The sequence below is a fragment of the Theropithecus gelada genome, chromosome 2 (genome assembly GCF_003255815.1).
Source record: "Theropithecus gelada isolate Dixy chromosome 2, Tgel_1.0, whole genome shotgun sequence".
Classification (NCBI taxonomy): Eukaryota; Metazoa; Chordata; class Mammalia; order Primates; family Cercopithecidae; genus Theropithecus; species Theropithecus gelada.
In genome coordinates, this window is record NC_037669.1 from 159,336,145 (window position 1) to 159,361,681 (window position 25,537).

The 25,537-nt window shown below is 36.9% G+C and overlaps 1 protein-coding gene across 1 annotated transcript in view; it reads left to right on the plus strand.

The window, feature by feature from the left end:
• Positions 1–25,537, plus strand: part of NPHP3 (nephrocystin 3) — a 42,033-nt gene that overhangs the window by 12,669 nt on the left and 3,827 nt on the right. Inside the window, exons 7-24 of the mRNA XM_025374792.1 lie at positions 1,731–1,887; positions 4,173–4,247; positions 5,610–5,783; positions 8,421–8,524; positions 9,502–9,616; positions 9,889–10,032; positions 10,504–10,601; positions 12,905–13,007; positions 13,455–13,537; positions 15,667–15,805; positions 17,547–17,711; positions 19,078–19,172; positions 19,713–19,835; positions 21,106–21,295; positions 21,478–21,719; positions 22,669–22,744; positions 23,507–23,634; positions 25,144–25,384. Coding sequence (XP_025230577.1) covers positions 1,731–1,887; positions 4,173–4,247; positions 5,610–5,783; positions 8,421–8,524; positions 9,502–9,616; positions 9,889–10,032; positions 10,504–10,601; positions 12,905–13,007; positions 13,455–13,537; positions 15,667–15,805; positions 17,547–17,711; positions 19,078–19,172; positions 19,713–19,835; positions 21,106–21,295; positions 21,478–21,719; positions 22,669–22,744; positions 23,507–23,634; positions 25,144–25,384 — 2,452 coding nt within the window. The remainder of the gene's footprint in view (positions 1–1,730; positions 1,888–4,172; positions 4,248–5,609; positions 5,784–8,420; positions 8,525–9,501; positions 9,617–9,888; positions 10,033–10,503; positions 10,602–12,904; positions 13,008–13,454; positions 13,538–15,666; positions 15,806–17,546; positions 17,712–19,077; positions 19,173–19,712; positions 19,836–21,105; positions 21,296–21,477; positions 21,720–22,668; positions 22,745–23,506; positions 23,635–25,143; positions 25,385–25,537) is intronic.

The following is a 25,537-nucleotide window of genomic DNA, read 5'->3' on the forward strand; positions in this document are numbered from 1 at the left end:
ACATGTGCCTGAACAGCACACCCACTCTTTGGTCTTCTCATGGGCCACAGACTTTTCCCCCAAAGCACTGACAGATGAATCATTGAAATTCCAAAATTCTATAGAACATGGTCAGAGTGATTTTAACATAGAAAACTTCTGTGGTTTGGGTAGAATGGATTGGCACAGAAATATACAATAGAATGTTTCTTAATTTTTAATAATTTGGTCTAGTAGTCTAATTTGCAAATTCTGAATCATATAGTATCACCCTTCTACACATACACACACACACACACACCCCACACACAAAATTTGTTTCTCTAGACAACTTTCATTTCATGCTTTCTAGAAAGGGGAATTGGTTACAGTGTCCTTTGTTGTGTAGAAAACCCCAGTAGATGTGGGCTGCGCGCCTTGGCTCATGCCTGTAATCCCAGCACTTTGGGAGGCCAAGGTGAGAGGATCACTTGAGCCCAGGAATTCAAGACTTGCCTGGGCAACATGGTGAAACCCCATCTCTACAAAAAATACAAAAATTAGCTGGGTGTGGTGGCATGTGCCTGTGGGCCTAACTACTCTGGAGGCTGAGGTGGGAGGATCGCTTGAGCCCAGGAGGTTGAAGCTGCAGTGAGCTGTGATTGTACCACTGCATACCAGGCTGGGTGACAGAGTAAGACCCTGTCAAAAAAAAAAAAAAAAGAAAAAAAGAAAAAAAAAGAGGGAGAGAAAGAAAGAAGGGAGGGAGAGAGAGAGAAAGACCTCAGCAGATTATTCTAGGATTTTTTTTTTCCAGAATTTTCATTAAAAATATAATTTTGGTTCCCTGTAACAAAGTTGTTTTTTGGAATTTTTTTACCTTCACCTCAGTCAAGGTTTTTTCCAGTCATCTAACCTCTTCCAATCTGTCTCCAGATCTTTTTTGTAGTATATATTGGGTATAAGGATTAGGGTCATTTATTAGATGAGAAAAGACTAAAAGAACTGGGAAAGAGAAAACTGTCAAAACTTTGGGGCTGCCATCCAAACAGAGAAGCTCCTCTCCTTCTATGTAGGTTCAAGAATTCTTAGTGAGCCTGGTCTGCCCAACAAGGGTGCTGATGTAATGAAGGAGGGCCAATCAAGAGCAAAGAATTCCTCATTTTGAAACCTTTATCTGGAAAAAACGCCTCTCCTGGACTTGCCATATTTCAGTTCCTATCTTCCATTGTAAGAGATTTCTCCTGTGATTCTGCCATGAAGTGAGGTGGGTCAAATTAAAGGCATTAAAAAGAACCCCTGGAAAAGCAGTGCAGGAACCTGGCTGTTGCCCTGGATGGTGCCTGTGTACCTCCCCACGCATGACCTCCTGCCTCCTTGTGTTAACCTAGAAATTATACATTTTTAGATGGAATTTTGTTTGCCATCTATTTTCAAAGTCTCATGAGTCTGGTCCATTATGTTGAGCCAAGTTTAAGAGTGTTTTTGAGATCTTTTTTAGTTTTAAAAAATAAAGTTATATAGGCTTTACAATTTAATGCATAATTTATTATATTTATGCTCACTGTGGGTTAATGAATATATTATATTTTGAGACCAAGCTAGAAGAGAGCCATAACACATCCATTTTTGGAAAACTTCACTTGTTCTGCAGTTGGACCTTTTCTGGCCACTTGTCACTGTAGTAAAACTCCGTTATTGGTATAGGTTGATTAACTAACTGCTTGCTGCCACATGCAGTATAGCACACAAAATGCTGATTTCCAATCTAGCCTTTTATTGGAAGACTGTGAAGAAGCGTTTCTGAAAAACCCTGAAGGAAAACCTCGATTAATCTTTCATCGTTTGGAAGATGGAAAAGTCAGTTCTGACTCTGTCCAGCAATTGATTGATCAAGTTTCTAGTCTAAACAAGACCAACAAAGCCAAGGTAAAATTCATAGGCGTTTTGGAAGAACACTCAGCTGAGGAAAAAACTGGAGCAAAGGCCATGAGGTGGACATGAGCCTGGCATGTCTGGGCAAGGGAGAGAAACCCATGTGGCTGGAGCAGATAAGTGACGGGAGTAGGAGAGGGGACCTCATTGATTGTGAAGAACCTCAGAGGTCATTTTGAGGATATTGGCTTTTCACTTGGAGTGAGATTGGGAGCCATTGCAGGACTATAAGCAATAGAATGAAGGCCAGCGTGATCATCTGACAGTCATCTTTTTGGCTGCCACGTTGAGAATAGATGGTCATTCAGGGGTTAGTGTGCAGTCTCAGAGCCATTGCCGTTATCCAGGTGAGAGATGCTGGTGGCTCCAAGCAGGGTGGTGGTAGAGGAAATGATGAGAAGTGGTAGGATTCTGAATACATTTTGACAGTAGAGCCAATATCATTTCTTAACAGATTGGTTGTGGGTTGTGAGAAAAAAAAGAAAAAGGAATCGCCAAGTGTGGCTAGCACGAGTATGATCTATATGATCAGATGGTATTTTGTGCTTTTCTCCCAAGCGTAGAGGAGTTCTGTCTACTGACCAAGGATTAGTGTCAGGAGGAGCCTTTTTTTTTTTTTAAGAGACAGAGTCTCACTCTGTCACCCAGGCTGGAGTGTGGTGGCATGTTCATAGCTCATTGAAGCCTCAGATTCATGGACTCAGAGATCAAGCAATCCTCCCACCTCAGCCTCTTGAGTAGCTGGGACTACAGGCACGGGCCACCATGCCTGGCTACTTTGTTAACATTTTTATAGAGATGGGGTCTCATGTTGTCCATGCTGCAGGAGGAGACTTTTTATAGTGACTTTTCCTAAGAGCATTGGGAAAAACAAAAAGCTGATGATGGGATGAGAGAAATTTGATCATTCCTAGATGCATGTTGGGATAATTTTTAGAATAGACATTTTAGGCTTTTTATTACTGTACACGGGGGCAACTTGGTAAATGTCTGTAGTTAATGTGAATAATACAATTGAGAACAACTCTAGGATTTTTACAGTTTTCACTTCCCTGTGCCCAGCCAGGAAATAAAATCACATATGAATATAAGCATTTTTCTTTCCATCATTTAGTATTGAAAAGATAGCTTGAGACCAGCATGCCATATAAAGCTAAAGAGGCTAAGACAAAAAGGAAGTGCATTTTTATTATCATTTCCAGAGCCATTTCATTCTTTAATTATTGTAGTATCAGCCTAGTCCACTAGTTCCCACAAAAAAAGATATTAATTTATCTTTTTTATTCTATGTATTCTATAACCTTTACTTTTAAAAAATTAGTATGCTAGAAGGATGAATTTATTTTATAAAATAGGAGTGAAATAAGGTCTCCCTACCATGATTATAAATGTAAATGGAGGGTGAATCTCCATGCTTGTTCGCTTGGTATTTATTGTAAAATCATTGCCTTATTCTCATTTTATCAAATATTATTAGTAGCAGTACACATATTCTTACAGATTGGGTGTTCTTCTTTCAGCAAACTCAGTAAGACTACATAGTAAAATACTATTTTGCTTTTGTCTTTTGTAGAATTATAGTTTTATTGATATAAAATTGGATTTTGATGCATTTTGAAGGGTAAATATATTGAGTGGTATGGGAATACATAAGAGAAAATTTGGAGACAGGGCAAAAAAATGTATACTTCTTTTTACTTACTTATTTATTTATTTATTTTTTTTTTTTTTTTGAGACGGAGTCTCACTCTGTCACCCAGGCTGGAGTTCAGTGGCGGGCTCTCCGCTCACTGCAAGCTCCGCCTCCTGGGTTCATGCCATTCTCCTGCCTCAGCCTCCCAAGTAACTGGGACTACAGGCATCCGCCCCCACACCTGGCTAATTTTTTGTATTTTTAGTAGAGATGGGGTTTCACCATGTTAGCCAGGATGGTCTCGATCTCCTGACCTCGTGATCCGCCCACCTCGCCGCCTACTAAAGTGCTGGGATTACAGGCATGAGCCACCGCACCTGGCCTACTTCTTGTTTTATTGCTCCATTTTTCACACTAAATCCCTTGTGTGACCTTGGACAAGTTACTTACTGTGCCTCAGTTTACTCTTCTATAAAATGGGGATAATAATAGTATCTCCCTCCTAAGATTGTTGTGAAGATAAATTAGCTAATACGTGTTGAATATTTAGAATAGTTCCTGTCACATAAGCACTATAAAAGTGTTTACCATCATTTCTTTCTGATATTATGGTTTTTCTCATTGTTCTTAAATGATTTTTATCCAGATCATTGATCACTCAGGAGATCCTGCAGAAGGAGTATATAAAACTTATCTTTGTGTAGAAAAGATTATTAAACAGGTAAATATGCATTCTCTGTAAGATTTCATCTAAAATATTTTAAGATCGCTTTCTATAAAATTGAATTTTCCAGAGAAAACCACTTGCTTGTCTTTTTGAACACAGTACCTGAGGAAGGCGCTGTTGTTTCTGTTGGGAGTCCATCCTGTGGTATGTTCTTAGCATTACCTGGATCGTGTATTAATATCTTTGCCTCTGATCTATTTCACAGGACTATTTGATGCTTCAATACCTAAGTGTAAAACATATTACAGAAGCGCTAGCTAAAAACTGTTCATTTTATTCAATAGGGAGGCTCCTCTGTGTACCCTTTGAATTTTTATATATTAGGAAAGTCCCTTTCAGGTTTTCCCACGATGTTATTCCTAACAGAAGAGGGGGATGAAAGCATGCCTCCGGGGGGATGAGAACATGGCCCAGGGAGGGGCCTTGAGCTGGAAGTCTTTATGAAGTTTCATGTGCTGTCTTGAAAATTTATGTGAGTCATATATTCTGCCTGATATTATGTCTATGTTTGTGTTCAATATAAAAATTAATTTAAAATTATGCATTAGAAAAAACAGTAATAATGATTATTTATTACTCCCCTCTTCCTCAAACAGAATAGGCACAGTGGGAAGATGTACCATGTTTAGCCTGTGGTTGCCCACACCTTCTGACACCTCCCCCAGGCATCCAGGGACCTTATTTGAGATGTAGGAAGTATGAAGATTTATTATTAGAGAAAAAGAGTGAGCCCCAAAATGATATGACCTCTGGCAACACATTTTATATGATACTCTCTAGTATGATGGTTGTCTTTATCAAATTCGATCTTCACAATCTTGCAAATTTTAGGACCAAGATAAATAAAATTCATTGAGCAGAAGGAATGGCAGCAAGTGAAAGTAAATATACTTAACATCATTAGTGCTTGAAGGAGAACATATTTTCAGTAACTTAATATAAAGACTAAATATGACAGCAGAGATACTTGAGATCAAGAAATCACATCTTAGTAATTCAATTCTTATAACATATTTCCTAGTCGTTAGTACTTTATAACTATTCACCAGCCAGATTCAACCAAAGATGTTGAGTAACATTTTTCAAGAAACAAATTCCATGGGATTCAAAATATTCCTTTAATTTTATTTTTATAAAAAGAGGTATTCATTTCTATTACTTTAATATTTTTATTTCTTTTGTTTTAAATTAGTGATTTTTTATAGTTGTAAGTTTATTCTTGTAGGTGTTATACAAGGGCCATATGTTTGAACTTGCCCTCCCGAAAGTAGGTGAAGCCCACTCTGGGCCTGGGTGCCCTCACTGTAAGATCTTGTTTTCTTCATTCATTTTTGTGTGGTTGTTCTTTGTGTTCAGGATATACTGGGTTTTGAGAACACAGACCTGGAGACTAAGGATTTGGGCAGTGAGGATTCCATTCCAGAAGATGATGATTTTGGCGATGTTCTGTGGGACATACATGATGAACAAGAGCAAATGGAAACTTTTCAGCAGGCTTCTAGCTCAGCCCATGAGTTGGGATTTGAGAAAGTAAGTGCTTGGAGTATTATTCCAACAAAGATCTGTCATCACTTACAGGCTGTATTGTGATTGTATTTTCATCTCAATATAGTTCAGGTTTATGATTATTCTGGTTGTCTAATCTCATGGCTTGATTATCCATGTTGAGACATGCTTAGGTTTGTGTCATAAGAAAGATATGTGAGATTCAAATATGCTTATAGACCAAACATTTTTAGTTACAGACCGGAATTTATCAACCACATGTTTATTATGCCACCATCTGCAACTCACTCAGACTAGAATTAGGATAGCTAGGAAACTTGATAAGGATAGTATGGCTGAGGCCAGGTGCAGTGGCTCACGCCTGTAATCCCAACCCTTTGGGAGGCTGAGACAAGCAGATTGCTTTAAGCCCAGGAGTTTGAAACTAACCTGAGCAACATGGCAAAACCTTGTTTCTACAAAAAATAGAAAAATTAACCAGGCATTGTAGTATGCACCTGTAATCCCAGCTACTAGGGAAGCTGAGGTGGGAGGATCAATTGAGCACAGGAGGTCAAGGCTGCAGTAAGCCATGACCATACCGCTGCACCCCAGCCTCGGCAACAGAGCAAGACCCTGTCTTAAAAAAAAAAAGAAAGAAAAGAAAAATGAATAGTAAGAGTATCTGTTCTCCAATTCTTGAATCAAAATATTACATTCAGAAAACAAACCATAGTAGTTCATGAAATAGGCAGATAAGTCCTTCTTTATCAGTCTTATCAACATCCTTAAATATCTAAACAAATGATCAGAACTTGAGGTATACAATGAAATCTATGTACAAGTTCCAAAAAATTAATACTTAATAGTTAAAAATTAATGTAAGAACTAATATTTTAAAGAATATTATAGTAGCTAATACTAACAGTTATATTTTTACAGAAGTTTTAAAATTTAGACTATCAATGTCCTGATTCCATCATTTACTAACTAGATTTTTTCAAGTTACTTGGCCACTCTAAACTTTGACTTTCTTGGCTGTAAAATGAGAATAACTAATAGTAACTACCTCATAGGTACTTGTTGCAAGGATTAAACCAGATAATGCACATAAAGTGCTTAGCACAGTACCTGATACATGATAAATGTTAGTCGTTATTTTATGAGAAGTATTGCTATTGTTATTTTATAAATTAAGAAACTGCGGTTCAGATTATGGTTTGCCTAAGAGTACACAGTGAGTAGATTGCAGATCTGGGAGTTGAACCTAGTTCTTTTCTGGCTTCAGATCCATGGTTTTTCTTTTATAGCCAGGGGTCTGAACGTGGGAAGAATGGATCCTATAAATGGGCTTTCTGTGGGACCATGAACTAAGTCGTTAGGACTTAGAGGTAGTAAATCAAGACTTTCTTTGCTCCTTCAGAAGAATCATTTCTATTCAAATTATTTGAGTTCCTGGGGAATATATTCTTTAGAGATATAATTTTTCTGCTTGTTAATTAAATATAACAAGTAGAAAAATTGATTGAAAACCTATACCAAGTAATTCATTGTAGTTGCTGGAGAACTGTGCTATTCCAAAGCTAGCCTAAAGCTGGCTGCAAACTACTTGCTATACACTTTTTAAAATTCCTCATCAGCTATCACTTCACTGGTACACTGAAGAAAAACTCGAGTCTCAAGATAACTTTTGAAACTCCTTAATAAGTACTAAGATATTTTGGGTTTTGTGTGTGTCCTTTTTAGCTTTGAACCAGTTTTGAGTTTCTGGGGAAAGCTTGGGAAATAGGAATTCTTGGACTTTACACCGAACTCACTTAGTTTCAGAAAGATCTCAGGCAGCCTAGGCTAACCTGATTCTCCGGCAGGTTGGGAGACTCCAAGTCCCCAGACAAAACCTCTTATTTGGACCTTTTCTCAGCAACCCCCAGAAACTAAGGTGATTCCCAGAACAGGTGTTTATTCCTCTGACCAGGAGATCTAGGTCGCCTGCCAGTACCTTCAAGGTCTTCTGCAATATTTTCTGTGGTTTGGGGGCTACAGTGAGCTCCCTGAAACATTCTGCAAACATTTGAGTGTTGCAAAACCCCACAGGGACCTGAAATGTTGTCCTTTACCCATTAATTTGCAGCAATACTATGTGTAGAAGAAATCGTGGCCCATTCTTTTTACTTATTTATTTATTTATTTAGAGACAGAATCTTGCTCTGTGGCCCAGGCTGGAGTGCAGTGGCGCGATCTTGGCTCACTGCAAGCTCCGCCTCCCGGGTTCCCGCCATTCTCCTGCCTCAGCCTCCCGAGTAGCTGGGGCTACAGGCACCCGCCACCACGCCCGGCTAATTTTTTTTGTATTTTTAGTAGAAACGGAGTTTCACGGTGTTAGCCAGGATGGTCTCGATTTCCTGACCTCGTGATCTGCCCACCTCGGCCTCCCTAAGTGCTGGGATTACAGGCATGAGCCACCGCGCCCGGCCGATTAAGGCCCATTCTTAGTTTACTAGTTCAGTCATGTTTTTGCCAGCCATAAAAATAGCCGGTTATGAGGGTGCTGTCAACTAAAAGTAGATTTCATTTTCTCACGGAGCTTTTCTCCAGTATTTTCAGAGAATAATCAGAAGTTGACTCTTCAGTAGTCTCAGAGGCATGTGCTTCCTTACAATGTAAATTCATTTTTTTTTCTAGTATTACCAGCGCCTTAATGATCTAGTGGCAGCACCAGCCCCGATCCCACCTCTTCTGGTGTCTGGAGGACCAGGTTCTGGAAAGTCTCTTCTTTTATCCAAGTGGTATGATGCAGTGCAGTTAAATTATTGTTGTCATTGTTTGAATTACTGAATCTATTCGACAAAATGTATTGCATGCCTGCCTTCCTGCGTGGCCTACACTAAACATTAACAAATGAATAAAATAATAGTTTCATGCCCTGAAATGCATTGAATTTGGATGTCAGAGAGAAGACACAGAATGAGAAAGCAATAGGAAGCATGAACATTCATGATTATGTACATAAATCACATAGGTAACAGCTATGGGAGTGCTATGTAAGGAAGTGATATGTGACATAACATGTCATATAACACATATGACATGTTAAGTGGATTGTAGAGTAATGTGCCTTTATTTTTAATTACTGCCTTTATTTAAAAGTTTCATTGGGATTTTAAATATTGGAAACGACAAAAGCAGACTAGAGTGAAATACATTTTACAGAACATCAAAATTAAGGATAACCTTTACTATGAATGCAATCTAGTTCTGCAGATTATGGACTAAGGTTCATATAAGCTAATAAACTTTATTTTTTCATTATGTTGCTTAAAAACAAGCAGTAAAAATACTTTCTTTCATTCATAATTATTTACATTGAAGGGTTAGCATATGTAGTTGTTTCCTTTTTATTACCCTTTTAAAGTTATGTTTGGAAAATAATATTTTTGTACCTAACAAATTTTCCTCTAGTTGGAATTTTTAATTAAAAGTTAATGCTTATTTTACTAATACCTTACCCTCATACGTAAAGTACTTTGGTTTATGTTAATTAACATCTATTTGTAATTAAAATGAATCTACAATTTTTTAAAAGATTATTTAGAAGGATCTAAAAGTGGAGTAAAAACAGAAATTTCCATATTTATTTAAAAGTAACTGACCATCTGATTCTTCAATTAGGCAACATTTGATGTTTACTGCATTGTGAATTCTTTTTTTATTGACAGTCAAGGAACTTCATCAGTTTTATAAAAGTGCTGCCTTTTTCTTTCAGGATTCAATTACAACAGAAGAATTCCCCCAACACACTCATTCTTTCCCATTTTGTGGGAAGGCCCATGTCAACCAGCTCAGAGTCCTCCTTGATTATTAAACGACTAACTCTAAAGGTATAATATTCCATCTTTTGGAATTACAGAATTTTATTTAGATTCAGAAATTGTTGGGACTAATAAGTACCTACTGGTAAACTAATTTAAAATATTAGCCACCTGTTTTGGTTTTGTATTGGGTTAAAAATAATATTCGATACAATCAGGTCCTCTTGGTGACTTGATTTTGGTTTATAAAAAAGTGAGAATGGAAATATTTCCCCCAGCTCTGTAACTACTTCAGTAACTATGTGTAACTACTTCAGTTTGTGTATGTTCTTATCTTGTAGTTGATGCAGCACTCTTGGTCAGTCTCTGCTCTGACACTGGATCCTGCTAAGCTTCTGGAAGAATTTCCACATTGGCTGGAAAAACTGTCTGCTCGTCATCAAGGCAGCATCATCATTGTTATTGATTCTATAGATCAAGTTCAGGTACCGTTTTCTATTTGTTACCTATTGATACACTCAGAAAAAGATACAAATTCAGTAATAGCTGGATCAGGCACTTAAATTATATGTTTGTGAGAAGAAAATATGATGTTATTTTTTATATTTCTTCTTTATTTCTAGGGAGGAAACATGGATTTAAAAAATATATTGTATGTCCACAGACACTAATATTTTATTGAGAAAGACCAACTGAATTTACACAATTAGCAAAGACTATTAGTTTTGACATATTTTTAGGGCCTTGACATTTCCTGACGTGTCCAGAGTTCAAATTGGTGATGATAATGTTTTGCTACTTGTTCTTTTAAAATTTAAAATAAATCACCCCAAAATAAGATTTTTGTCCTTAATAAGATAAACTTAATGAGAATTTCATTTTATTTGGGGAGCTATTATTGGATTGTTTTGAAATATTTTGATTAATAGATTGAATTTTGTTTTTATATTTTTAAGCAAGTTGAAAAACACATGAAATGGCTGATAGATCCACTGCCAGTGAATGTAAGAGTAATTGTTTCTGTGAATGTAGAAACATGCCCTCCAGCATGGAGGTACGATGCCAACTTTAGTTCTTTCAGAGTACATGAAATGTTTTAAGTACAAACAAGGAAAGGTTTTAAATATGCATTTATGGTTTTCATGTTTTTTATGTAACTTGCAGCGAGGATGGGGAGAAGTGGGTGAATTTATGAAAAAAAAATCTATAGGTTTTGGGGCCGGGTGCAATGGTGTGAGCCTATAATCCTAGCACTTTGGGAGGCCAAGGCAGGCAGATAACTTGGAGCAAGCAGTTTGAAAACAGCCTGGCCAACATGGTGAAACCCTGTCTCTACAAAAAATACAAAAATGAGCTGGGCATGGTGGTGCATGTCTGTAATCCCAGCTACTTGGGAGGCTGAGAAAGGAGAATTACTCGAACCTGGGAGGCAGAGGTTGCAGTAAAGCAGAGATCGCCACTGCACTTCAGCCTGGGTGACAGAGGGAGACCCTGTCTCCAAAAAAAAAAAAGAATTTGGTGGGAGGTTAGATAGATCTGGGATGCAAGGGAAAAAGAAAGAGCCAGGATGATGATTCTGGAGTTTCTGACTTGAGAAATTAATTAATGTAGCTTCATGAACTGAAATAGGAAACATGGAGGACAAGCAGGTTGTGGGGAAAAGGTGATGAGTTTAGTTTTCAATCATGGTTAGTTTGAGTAGCTCCACATAACAATGTCTAGTAGGCAGTTAAATTTATAGATGAGGAAAATAGAGAAAGGGCCGGGCTGGGAATAATAGACACCTGTTGTTTTGAAATGCAAGCTCACTTTAATGGTCCTTTAAAAAGTAGTAGAGTGTAGGCCGGGCGCGGTGGCTCAAGCCTGTAATCCCAGCACTTTGGGAGGCCGAGACGGGCGGATCACGAGGTCAGGAGATCAAGACCATCCTGGCTAACACGGTGAAACCCTGTCTCTACTAAAGAATACAAAAAACTAGCCGGGCGACCTGGCGGGCGCCTGTAGTCCCAGCTACTCAGGAGGCTGAGGCAGGAGAATGGCGTAAACCCAGGAGGCAGAGCTTGCAGTGAGCTGAGATCCAGCCACTGCACTCCAGCCTGGGCAGCAGAGCGAGACTCCATCTCAAAAAAAAAAAAAAAGAAAAAAAGTAGAGTGGCTGGGCACAGTGGCTCACAACTGTAATCCCAGCACTTTGGGAGGTCGGGGCGAGTGGATCACTTGAGGTCAGGAGTTCGAGACCAGCCTGGCCGACATGGTGAAACCTGTCTCTACTAAAAATACAAAAATTAGCCAGGCGTGGTGGTGGGCACTCGTAATCCCATCTACTTGGGAGGCTAAGGCAGAAGAATCACTTGAACCCAGGAGGCGGAGGTTGCAGTGAGCTGAGATCGCACCACTGCCCTCCAGCCTGGGCAACAAGAGTGAAACTCTGTCTCAAAAAAACAAACAAATGGCTGGGTGCAGTGGCTCATGCCTGTAATCACAACACTTTGGGAGGCCGAGGCAGGTGGATCACAAGGTCAGGAGGTCAAGACCAACCTGGCCAACAGTGAAACGCATCTCTACTAAAAATACAAAAAATTAGCCGGGCATGGTGGTGGGCGCCTGAAATCCTAGCTATTTGGGAGACTGAGGCAGGAGAATCACTTGAACCTGGGAAGTGGAGGTTGCAGTCAGCCGAGATCGCACTACTGCACACCAGCCCGGGCAATAGTACGAGACTCCACCTCAAAAAAAAAAAAAAAAAAAGGTAGAGCAATTGGATCACATGGAACAGTGTTTCTCAACCTGTTTTTGCTCCTATAAGGAACCTTTTTAGACATATTATTTGTAAATTGCCTCCCCCAAGAAATTTTAATACCACACACATATTGTATGTCAGCTTGTATATATAAATAGATATATGTGTCTATGTGTACATATACATAAAAAGAGTAAGTTTAACTCCCCCACAACTCCAATTTTCACTACATCGAGAATGTATGTTGTAATAGTTAAATTTCAGTTGCATTACAAGTGCTTGTGGACAATAATTGTGTCTGGTGTCACTCCCCATAGATACTCATACCTATGCTCAGTTTTACTGATAGTATGGCATATACAACTAGAAATGTTTACTATATAACTAATGTATATACTGTTTATTTTATAACTTTGTTGTGATTCATTGCTGAAAGTAATGATACACATGTTAGAATGAGTGAGATAATTACTTAATATGATTAATAGACATTAGTTTTGCTTATTTTACAAAAGCATTATAAAAAGTTAATTCCTGTGGTGGATTTTAAATTGTGTTGTGGGTAATTACAGTTCTTGTATTATTAAAATTTCATTTTTCTTTTCTTTAAATAAAAGGTTGTGGCCTACACTTCATCTTGATCCCTTAAGTCCAAAAGATGCAAAATCTGTTATAATTGCAGAATGCCACTCTGTAGACATTAAATTGAGTAAAGAGCAGGTGTGTATTTTTAATTTTGATGCAATCTTTTACTCTTTCTTATCTTTCCTATGAAACATCTTATATGAGACTTAAAAATCAATGTAGGGGATCTGTTATAAGGAAAACTAGAGTTTAGTAATTACTTTGGTAAATGTACTGCCTCTTAAACTAATGACAGGTAGAAAAGAAGCAATAAAAAGATATTGGTCTTAAGGTTTACTTTACTATATAGTATTAAGCAGGTATTTTAAAAGCAAAAAAGCATTTTCCTACTGGCCACATCTGTGGTCTGCAGTTGGAAGGCTGACCACAGCCGAGGATCCACCATGCAAGGCGTGATGTCACTGATGGCAGCAGTGGTGTTACTTCTGTTGGGGTATTTGTTGATGGCTGGATAGTAAAGACCGCTTAATTCCAGGGTGGTTTTTGTATTTCTGTTTTGTTTTTCTTGGTAAACTGGTGCAGGAGAAGAAGCTGGAACGACACTGTCGTTCTGCTACAACCTGCAATGCCCTTTATGTCACCCTTTTCGGCAAAATGATCGCGCGGTAAGTGTTGGTTATTTTACATGATCTTCTGCATGTTTTGTGATTGCTGCAGACCCTTTCTCACCCTGCAAAACTGAGAACCAATCACTACACCGGTCTCTTGAGCCACTCAGATTTTATTTGAATAGTGATACTAACGTTTGTGAGAACATGGCTTACAGGTGAAGATTGAGTACCTACTGCCCATGATTGTCAGAACTTGATAGATTTGTCTCATTTTCTTCACACTAATCTGTTCCCTATTGGAGGTTGCAAAAGAAAGCCATCCTCACCCTCATTTGTGGCCCCTAGCTTTGGGAAAGTGAAGGAAACAACTGAGGGTTAGAATATTATTTCAGGTGTCTTTGAATATCAGGAGGTAGATATATGGATACGAATTTTTAATTGTCTCTGTTCTCAAGTCCCGATAAACTTTTATTATAAAATAGTTCTATTTTAGATATCCATTAGTAATCTGCCTTTAGATAAGCATTAGGGTGTCACTACTTTTATTTCCTCAGTATAGCTTTACCCTATTCTATCTATTCTCAACCATTAGAATGTTTTACTACTTTTATTTCTTCTTCAGTATAGCATCACTTTACTTTGTCTTTTCTCAATCTGAGGTTAAAAAAAAAAAAAAAGATTAATACATTTTTTGTTATTCATTGCAATAGATGGCAATTCTAGCACACATATTTCCAGACATCGAATCTAGTACTTCTTGTCTGTTTATTCCATGTTCTCATCTTGAGCACCAAATTTGAAATTTAAAACATCTTCTGAAACTTTACATTGCCCACGATATTTCATCTTCGTTTTTGTTTTTGAGACAGTGTCTCACTCTCTGTTGCCCAGGCTGGAGAGCAGAGGCTCGATCTCGGCTCACTGCAACTTCTTCGTCCCAGACTCGAGCGATCCTCCCACCTCAGCCTCTTGAATATCTGGGACTACAGGAGCATACCACCATGCCTGGCTAATTTTTGTATTTTTTTGTAGAGGTGGGGTTTTGCCATGATTGCCAGGCTGGTCTTGAATTCCTGGGCTCAAGCAGTCCACCTGCTTAGCCTCCCAAAGTGCTGGGATTACAGCCTGTGAGCCACTGTGCCCAGCCTGCCTGTGATATTTCCACCGTCCTTTTCCACTGTTAGTTGTGGCAACGCATCTGGCCTCTGTGAACATAAGTGATACAATGAGTATGATTCAGGAGTGTGAGTCATTTGTCATACATTTAATAATGTTTATTGAAAGTATCTTTTATTGTTTTTATTTTTGAAAGTACCTATTTTAAAGACACTATGGACCCTTTGTTTTTTCTCTTTGTACATCTTTACATTATTTTTAAAAACTGGTAAATATGGCCGGGCGCGGTGGCTCAAGCCTGTAATCCCAGCACTTTGGGAGGCCGAGACGGGTGGATCACAAGGTCAGTAGATCGAGACCATCCTGGCTAACACGGTGAAACCCCGTCTCTACTAAAAAAAATACAAAAAAAAAAAACTAGCCGGACGAGGTGTCGGGCGCCTGTAGTCCCAGCTACTTGGGAGGCTGAGGCAGGAGAATGGCGTAAACCCGGGAGGCGGAGCTTGCAGTGAGCTGAGATCTGGCCACTGCACTCCAGCCCGGGCGACAGAGCGAGACTCCGTCTCAAAAAAATAAAAAAAATAAAAATAAAATAATAATAATAATAAAAAACTGGTAAATATTGTGTAATCTTTTAAAACAAACTCCCCTATTTAATGATTTTCTTTAGCCTTGTGTTTTCAAAATTCTGGCTCCACACAAATTTAATTTGCATGGCTAACTAACAATACTTATCATCGTTTCCCTGCTTCCTGTATGTAGGTGGCATGCTTCTGGATAATAAGAACCATAACTGACTCATTTTTATATTCCCTAATGCCTAGTAATTGCTCGACAAATAATAGATTTCAGCATGTTTATTGCACTGAATTAAATTATATATAGTAAAATAAACCCAGTGACTCTGGCAGCCGCATAAAACTACCACCTTCCTGCATCATGTTTTATTGAATTTGTTGTTGGTTGCAGTACAAAAAATAAGAGTTCACATTGTTTTTAATCGATCTCAAAATTTTCACAGATGTTGGCAATCTGTGAGAAATTAAATCTCTTCTCAATTCCAACAGTGCTGGGAGAGCAGGCAATTTAGATAAAATCCTTCATCAGTGTTTCCAGTGTCAAGATACTGTTTCCTTATATAGACTCGTTCTGCACTCTATCCAGGAGTCCATGGCCGATGATGTGGATAAAGAGCTAATGAAGCAGGTAAAATGTAAAATGAAGCAGGTAAAACTTATCAAAAGGAATGTTAGTTTGCTTTGTGTGTGTGTGAATGGAAGTAAATAACAATTCTTTTAAAATCTGTGCTTAAATATGTTTCAGGCGTATGCAGGAATGCTGATAGCCGGAGCGTGCTTGTGGAAATTTGTGTTTTCCTGATTATCATTGAGATTTATCATCTTTTCATGTTACTGGCTATCCTTGTTTCCTTTTTTTCTGAATTGCTGGTTCAAGTCTTGACCCATTTTTTAATTGGGTTGTTTGTCTTTTCCTTATTGATCTGTAGGTGTCTTAAATGTTCTGCATACTGAAAACAAATCCTTTATTAGAAAATTCACAAATAAATGTCTTTTTCCTGTTTGTTTCTTGTCTTTTAACTGTATAGTATCATTCATTATGGTTTCATCCATTATACAAAGCTTTCTTTCATATATATATGCATGTGTTTATACACACACACACACACAGACAAACAATACTTTCCTTCAAAAAGCTTTACAGTTTTGTTCTTCATGTGTGAAGTCCTTAACTCTTATTGGTATCTTTTTGTTTATTGTGTGAGGAAGGGATCTGCTTTTTAATCCTCTGTCATGTGGATAATTAATTGTTCTTTTTACTAAATAATACATGTCTTCTGCTCATTTGCAATGCCAACTGACAAATATCAAGCTCACAAATAAATGTGGGTCTGTTTCTAGGCTCTTCTGTTCTGATTTTGCCTATTCTTTGCCAGTGCCACACTGCTTAGTTATTAGAACTTTAAAGTAAGTTTTCGTAGTTACTTCGGTAAATCTCCTTTTATTATTATTCTTCACAATTGCTTTGTCTAATTTTCCATATATATTTTTAGAATTAAGTGCTATGTAATTAAAGTAACATTTTAGTTTTTGTTGATGTATTCAATTTTGGTTTTTGAAAATGTACATCTAGCAACCAATCGTTTGAACCTGGATCTATTTTTATGTTAACTTTTCAGCTTGGTGGTTCCCGGGGTTTGGACTTCTCAGCCTACTCCAACCCTGCAAGCTTCCTCGTATTCTCTCCACATCTGTGGGCTAATGTTTTTCTCATGCACCCCTTCACTGAGCGTGAAGGTCCTTCAAAGCCCTTCAATGGTCCTGGTGTTGACAAGAAATCTAGTTCCACCTCCTTGCCTCACACGGCTTAAGGGCTCACCTTCCATCCCACTGTGGGTGTGAGAAACCTAAACCCTTAAGTTCCTGAGGGCTGCTGCCTGTCCTCTAGCTCCACTGCCCCCATAGCCAGCAGTTTCAGCTGTCAAAACTCTGATTTCAATTTCCTATTCATTTTTGACAGTTGGAGGATTTCCCTATCTTTTTTCCAGGATCAACTGTGCTTTTAGAAATGTGTCTGATATCCATACATGTTTATAATAGGAGGGCTATTTTCTTCCACTGTCTTCCTGGAATTGGAATTCTGCCATTAATTATAATAATACATTTATGTAGTTTTAATTTTCACTATACTTTTTTCTATATGAGTATTATCTTTGGTGTGCTAGATTTTATAGATACACTATCTTAATCTTGATTAATGTCTTTTGGACAGTGTGCTTTAAGAAATCTATTTTTTGATTTATTAAATCATTTGGATTATAAGTTTTGGTAAAAAAAAAATAGCCTTAAAAGAATTATGGAAATTTTAATGGCTGTTAGTTACTTATAGAGGTGCTTTATGATTACTGTTAATTTGTTTTGCTACCTAGATTCTCTGCCTTGTCAATGTTAGTCACAATGGTGTGAGTGAATCAGAACTGATGGAACTCTATCCTGAGATGTCCTGGACTTTCTTGACCTCCCTTATTCACAATTTATACAAAATGTGTTTGTTGACTTATGGTTGTGGCTTGCTCAGGTTTCAACATCTGCAGGTAATGTTATTTTAGGCATCTTTTCATTTATTTATTAATTTAAGAAACAGGGTCTCCTCTGTCACCCAGGCTGGAGTGCAGTGGCAAGATTGTTTCTTCCAAAGGAATAAATTCTAAAGATCTGCTATACAACATTGTCCCTGAAGTTAACAATACTGTAGTACACTTAAAAATTTGTTAAGAGGGTAGGTCTCATGTTAAGTGGTCTTACCACAATACAATTTTTAAAATTAAAAAACAAGTCAGATACAAAAGATCAAAAATAGTTTCTTAAAGGTAGTTTATTTCTTGAAGAGAAGGAAGTTTTTTCAATTATGTTTCATTGAATTGCTGGTATTATTATACGGCTGTGCATTGCTTAACAATGGGGATATGTTCTGAGAAACACATCATTAGGTGATTTTATCATCGTGTGAACATCATAGAGCGTACTTACACAAATCTAGATGGTACAGCCTACCACACTTGGAGGCGATATGGTATGGCCTCTTGCTCCCAGGCTATAAACCTGCACAGCATATTACTGTACTGAGTACTGTGTGTAACTGTAAGTGTTTGTGTATCTAAATACAGAAGAGTTACAGTAAAAATGTGGTATAAAAGTTTTAAAACGATATGCCTGTATAGGGCAGCTTGATTATAATTTTATAGGATCATCATCATATATGCAGTTTGTTGTTGACCAAAACATTGTTATATGCACATGACTGTATATGTATTAAGAGTTTGTACTCTGTAAGCCAGTCAGCCTCCTTTTCCTGGATTAATACCTATCTAAACTTGGGCAAGTTCTAAGCCCTGGGCAGACTTTAGCAGTTTACAAAAGGGGTTGTGAAGCAAATTAATTGAGGTGGTTCTTGGTCCTTGTGAGGAACTAGAAAGATATTTAGCACATAGAAGTAAATGTTTAGGATGTTTTGGATAAAATGATTCCTATCATCTGCAATGCCATGGTTGATTTTTATATATACACAATTGCAAATTAAGTCTTACATTTGAGTATGCTGTATCGTATTTGTAGATGTGAAATGTTTGCAATTTCACAGCCTTTTTCCTTTATTGTGTATTGTTTGAATATAATTTATTCTTTTTAGTAACTTTTCATTCCACACTTCTGAGATTTTTAATGTATTAACTCAAGTTTGAATTAAATTGTGTTTTGAGCTTATAAATATTAGTACAGGAATTTTTATTCTAGTAACAGTTTATCAAATAAATGTGTCCTAAATTTCAAAACATTTAAGTGACATTTCTAGTATACAGCTATAAAATAGGAATAATTATAAATTCTTTTTTGCAAATCTATTGTTAGATGTACAGTGACTTACATAAAATAGAACTGAGTATTTCTTCTTTTTCTCCCTAGGCTTGGGAAACAGTGAGACTGGAGTACCTGGAAGACCCCACCATTACTTCTTCATACAGGCAAAAGCTAATCAACTATTTCACCTTGCAGCTAAGGTATTGTAAATGTTCCTATTGTTCTTCTGTGACTTCTGCAACACCCTCTACCTTTGTGTCCTTATTTCTGTTTCTTAGCTTACAACTTAAAGTATAAAAATTTAATTATTACAAAAAAGATTAAATCCTCTCCCTGTTCTGTTAATGTCAGAAGAGCAAAAGATGATTTTGTCTTTTAATATTATGCTAAAAGTTTAAACAAGGAAAATCAGTGTAGGATCATTTTATTATTTTTATTTTATTCCAATAGTTTGTGTCCATGTATCTGTATGTGTGTATATGGGTCCATTGGGGTTTTTTAAAAATAGTTCAATTTTAGGAAAATACTTTTAGAGTTTGGTTGATGGTTCTGCATGTCACTGAATTTATTTTCTTAGTTTGGTAAAGTCTCTGATTTTGACCTAACTTTTTAGTATTAAATTATACTTAAAGAATCAGAGACATATGTTAAATATATTTTTCTTCAACATTTGTTTGAAGCCTTTTTGAGGCAGTCTCATTGTAGGAAGATATTGAATATTGTCTCCTCTCTTACGATAGTCAGGACAGAGTGACTTGGAGAAGTGCAGATGAACTCCCGTGGCTTTTCCAGCAGCAGGGAAGTAAACAGAAGCTGCATGATTGCCTTCTTAATCTCTTTGTGTCTCAAAACCTTTATAAAAGGTAAGAAACATTATAGAACATTCTTCCCCAGAAAGAGAGATTTAAAGATGTTCAGTTTAACAAAGACAAATGGTATTTTGAATTTAAAAATTAGTCCAGGTATCTGAAATACAAACAGTGTAGGAGAAATCTTGAGACAATTTACAAATCTCTATTAGATCTGCTTTTCCCAGGAGGAAAACATAGAGTACTGCTGCTTTATGAAATCAGAGCTGGAATGATTTCTGTTCAACTTTTTATCTTATGCTTACATTTAAGCAGGTCTAAGTCTAAACCACCCAGAGAGGTGGTTCATGATGTCTGCTTCTTCGGGCCTTCAGATATCTGAAAGCATTGGCTTCAAAGTAGACTCTGGGCTACAATAGAATCTGTCTGGTGTTGAATTTATTTGTTTTTGTTTGTTTGTTTATTTTCTATGTCTGGTGTTGAATTTAAAGAAATAATTACCCTAATTCAAAATGTACTCTGTTTGTCTCTCTTGTTGTGTTCTGGTTTGTCAGTGGCAGAACTACCTTTTTATGAGCCAACTGTCTAACCTGCTGAACTTCATGAGGGTTTTTTTTCTGCCTTACTTAGAAATTTAGACATTTCTTATACGATACGTACGTAATTTATTTTGCTCCTATATAAACTCTTTCAAATTTGTTGCATGTCTTGAATTATTTCTGATCTCCATTCCAATTTTTCATGATTCCTTTGAAATCAGGTTATTTTAGTTTACCAGCTCTCCCATGCTACTTAAAATCACCTACAAATGAATAAGCTTACTTTTGTCATTCAATTTCTTGATGAAAATGCAAAGTAGATACTCTGTGACAGTTTATTTTTCATTAGTTTCTTCTCTTTGAATTTCCATACTTAAAATAATTTTGGGAGTGAACTCAGCAGTTGGCTCCATGTTGTAAAATGTATAAAAAGGATTCAAATAGATTCCCATTGGTAAGTAGCCATGATGGTATTAAGGATAACAGCCAACACTGTGGATTACTTACTGTGTGCCATAATCCCCCTACAGTACCAGCCGAGGCAGGTAGTGTCTCCATTTCTGCAGGTGAAGGTGATGAGGTCTAAGAGGTCAGACAACCTGCTCAAGATCACATAGCTAGGATAGTGGTGGAACTCAGATAGTGAGTGGTCTGAGTCTCACCCCACTACACAATACTCGCCTACTAATAAATTGTCAATAACTTGATATTAATTCTGGAATTTCCATTCTGTAGTGGATTTTAAAGTGTGGTTTTCATTAAAGTACTGTTATTTGTTGAAACAGGGGACACTTTGCTGAGTTGCTGAGTTATTGGCAGTTTGTTGGCAAAGACAAAAGTGCAATGGCAACAGAATACTTCGATTCATTGAAGCAGTATGAGAAAAACTGCGAAGGCGAGGAAAACATGAGTTGCTTAGCTGATCTTTATGAAACCTTGGGGCGATTTCTCAAGGATCTAGGCCTTCTCAGTCAGGTAAGCTCAGCACATCAATGGCAAGCCAGAGACAGGTGGGATTTTTGTGTTCACTCTTCTGTTTTTCTAAGATGTTAATGTAGTTTTCATTTGTTGTGCTATAATCTTTAATATTTAATCAGATGACAGATCTTGCAGCATTTCACTCACTTTAATTGGCCTTTCACCCTTTTTCCCCCCAGGCTGTAGTACCTTTGCAGAGGTCTTTAGAGATTCGAGAAACAGCTTTAGATCCCGATCACCCGAGAGTAGCCCAGTCCCTCCACCAACTAGCAAGTGTATACGTGCAGTGGAAGAAGTTTGGCAATGCAGAACAACTGTATAAACAGGCATTAGAAATCTCAGAAAACGCTTATGGTGTGGACCATCCATATACTGCCCGTGAACTGGAGGCACTTGCAACTTTGTACCAGAAACAAAATAAGTAAGATTTTTTAGATCAGTAATACCTGATTTTATGAAGGGGAATTATAGTTTTAATGTACTTATGGGGTAGGCTTTATTTTATCACTGTGTACTTTTCCGTACCCTGTGCCTAATCTTCATGTGGTAAACAGAGAAAATTAGAACTGTAAGATTCATCTCTGAAGATGCGTGAAGGATAGAACATGGACTTTCGAGTCATATAGTCTTGGGTTTGAATCCTGGAATCCTGGCTCATTCACTGACTAACTTTGAGTGCTTTACTAATATAGGTTTAGTATCCTTTATCCAAATATGGAACTAGAAGTGTTCAAGATTTTGGATTTGTTCAGATTTCAGAATATTTGCATATATATAATGAGATTATCATGGGGATGGGACATCCCCCAAGTCTAAACATGAAATTTATTTATGTTTCATATACAACTTATACACATAGCCTGAAAGTAATTTTATGTACTAGTTTTAATTTTGTAACTTCTAGAAGTATTGTTTCATACAAATTTTGTGTGAATTTCACATTTAAACTTGACCAGAAATTAGTCTATGCAGAAAAAGTTGTTAAAAATTAATAGTGCGCTATAGAAAACTAAAATTTTGGATTTTCATATAGTTAGGTTGCCCTTCAGAGACTTAGGATGAGTTAAAGATTATTAAATGTCAGCTACTTAGAGGACTAGACTTACTTTGTTTTGTCAAAATTTTTTTAATTGAACAGAACTTTTTATTAGAAAAACATCCATGATAGACTAAGATATCTTAGTGTTTTGTCATATTTTGTTTTATGAAGGGTTTTTTAGAGATTTGTAATGTCATATGACTATCATTTCTAGAAAAATGATGTATTTAATAGCCCAAAAAGACTTTACACTATGAAAAGAGTGCTTTCATTTCACTGAAGTATACTTTGAATGTTTCTTTTGTTTGACTTACTGTAATTTTTTTTTAAGATATGAACAAGCTGAACATTTTAGGAAAAAATCCTTTAAAATTCGTCAGAAAGCTATAAAGAAAAAAGGCAACTTGGTAAGGAGAGATTTCTTTTGTGTTGTGTTTTGAATGTAAGAGGAAAAGAGCATCATAAATGCATACACCCCACATGTTTAAGAGCTTTAGATTTTAAAATCTTCTAGTTTTTAAGAAAATAACTACCTAACATTTTCTTATTTATGTGTTAAAATATCATATTACTGAGGAGTACAATTTAGACTTTTAAAAGTGGAACTCTAAATTCATTTGAAGGTTAGGCTTTGAAAGACGGAATTTAAAGCTACCTCAGTTCTTTAAAGGGTTGGAAAAAGGAATAAAATAAATGTAGTTAACATTTTGTGTTATGTTCAAATGTGAAGAAAGCCTTTCCCTCAAATACACAATAAAAGTTATTTTTATTTTTTTAAGTTGCTGATAAAGTCTAAATGTAGCATATTTCTTTAATTTAAAATGCTGTGTGCATTTTTATGGACCTGATATTTATGTGTTTACCTATGGGGTTGATAAATATCTGCAAATTAATTATATTCTATTGTTTCTTGAAGCACTTTGAGATCTAGTTTACTTTCTAAAATACAATCATTTTCATGAAATAGTTTTTAATGAATTTTAGAATGTGTTGCCATGTGGAAATATTTGTGTTTGTAAATCATCAAGTTAATTTACTGTGATACTTAAAATAAGTTATCTAGATTAAATGGGAAAAAAGGAAGATGTTTTAGGACTCTCATACATTGTTTCAGAATCAAGGATTGCACCTACTTAGTGATTGCTTTTCATTTTTCATGTTCGCTGCAGTATGGATTTGCCCTTTTACGTAGACGGGCTCTACAGTTAGAAGAGCTTACATTAGGTAAGGACACACCTGATAATGCTCGGACCCTCAATGAACTGGGTGTTCTCTACTATCTTCAAAATAACCTGGAGTGAGTACCATGGGGTTAATAATGAAAATAATTAACCATTTTCTCTTTGATACAATGTTGTTTTACATTTTTATCAAGTCTAAAGCTAGAAAAAAATTGATAATGCCAAATTTCATGTATGATGTCCTATAATGAGCATACACATACTTGAAGACCATGGTATTTTCTCTACTGTGTTTCTTTTCACATTCTTTTTTTTTTTTTTTTCTTAATTTTGAGATGGAGTCTCGCTCTGTTGCCCAGGCTGGAGTGCAGTGGCGCGATCTCGGCTCACTGCAACCTCCACCTCCCATTCAAGCTATTCTCCTGCCTCAGCCTCCTGAGTAGCTGGGACTACGGGCGCATGCCACCACCCCGGCTAATTTTTTGCATTTTTAGTAGAGACAGGGTTTCACTGTGTTAGCCAGGATGGTCTTGATCTCCTGACCTTGTGATCTGCCTGCCTTGGCCTCCCAAAGTGCTAGGATTACAGTTGTGAGCCACCACGCCTGGCCCACATTGTTTCTTAACTGAAAAGTTATTCTGTAGCTTCCCTGGTGTATTTTGTATATTTATGAAAAGTGAGTTTGTATAGATATTGTGCATGAGACCTCACAGAAGCAGCAGCTTGGGACTAATGGTAAATCATGCAGACGGTTTCTAGTTTTATTTGTTGGTTTATTTGGGCAAAAGGATTCAAAATGACATTTATATTTATATGTTATAAAAAATAAGTATTTTTGGACTTCAGATATCAGAAAAATATAACAAATTTGAAACTTTGGATGGCAGAAAAGTATAATAAATCTTTAGCCCACTTACAGAACCTTATGTAAAAAATAATGATTTATTCTTTTGTTAAAAATTATTTAGTACTGGCTGGGCATGATAGCTCCTGCCTGTAATCCCAGAGCTTTAGGAGGCTCTAATTAGGATTAAGAGGATCCTAATCCCAGAGCATTAGGATCACTCGAGGCCAGGAATTCGAGACCAGCCTGGGCAACATAGTGAGACCCTGTCTCTAAAATAAAATTAATAAATTAGCCAGACATGGTGGTACACACCTGTAGACCCAGCTACTTGAGAGGCTAAGGTGGGAGGATCACTTGAGCCTAGGAGTTCAAGGTTACACACACACACACACACACACACACACACACAAAATAAAATAAATAAAAATTATTTAGTACTAACTCCAAAGGGAGGAACAGTGAATACCAAAATCTTTTGTTTGACCTAGGTCTAATAATTTTTAAAGTATAAAAAGTTTGTTTTGGAAAATATCAGTTTTTCTTTCAGAAGTGGAGAATTGAGGCAATCATCCACACATTTTAGGCCCTCAAACTGTCAGGAAAAGGGCAGGAAGAGATAGGGGTGGGGAAGAGGGGGAAAGTAAGATTTTGAGCTGAATCTCTTATTTTAACTTGAATCTAAGAATAAAGATGATTCAGTTCGCCACTGAATTTAGGGGTCAGGATTCCAAACTCTAGAGAATAGATAGTTTAAGCCATTTTGGGATTGTGTTCACAGAACAGCTGACCAGTTTCTGAAGCGTTCCTTAGAAATGAGGGAGCGAGTTCTAGGACCAGATCACCCTGACTGTGCTCAGTCTTTGAATAATCTGGCAGCTCTATGCAATGAAAAGAAACAGTATGATAAAGCAGAAGAACTTTATGAAAGAGCTTTAGATATTCGGAGACGTGCGTTAGCTCCTGATCACCCTTCTTTGGCATATACAGTGAAGCATCTTGCCATCTTGTATAAGAAAATGGTAAGTAATCCTTGGCATTCTTACATGTTTTACAACACATCAGTTAAGCCATAACTGCTATCAGCAAAATAATTTGTCTTTATCATGGATAGGTTAGTTTACATGAGCTTTAAAAATCATGATTTAACTTTTAACAAGTAACTGAGCAGAACA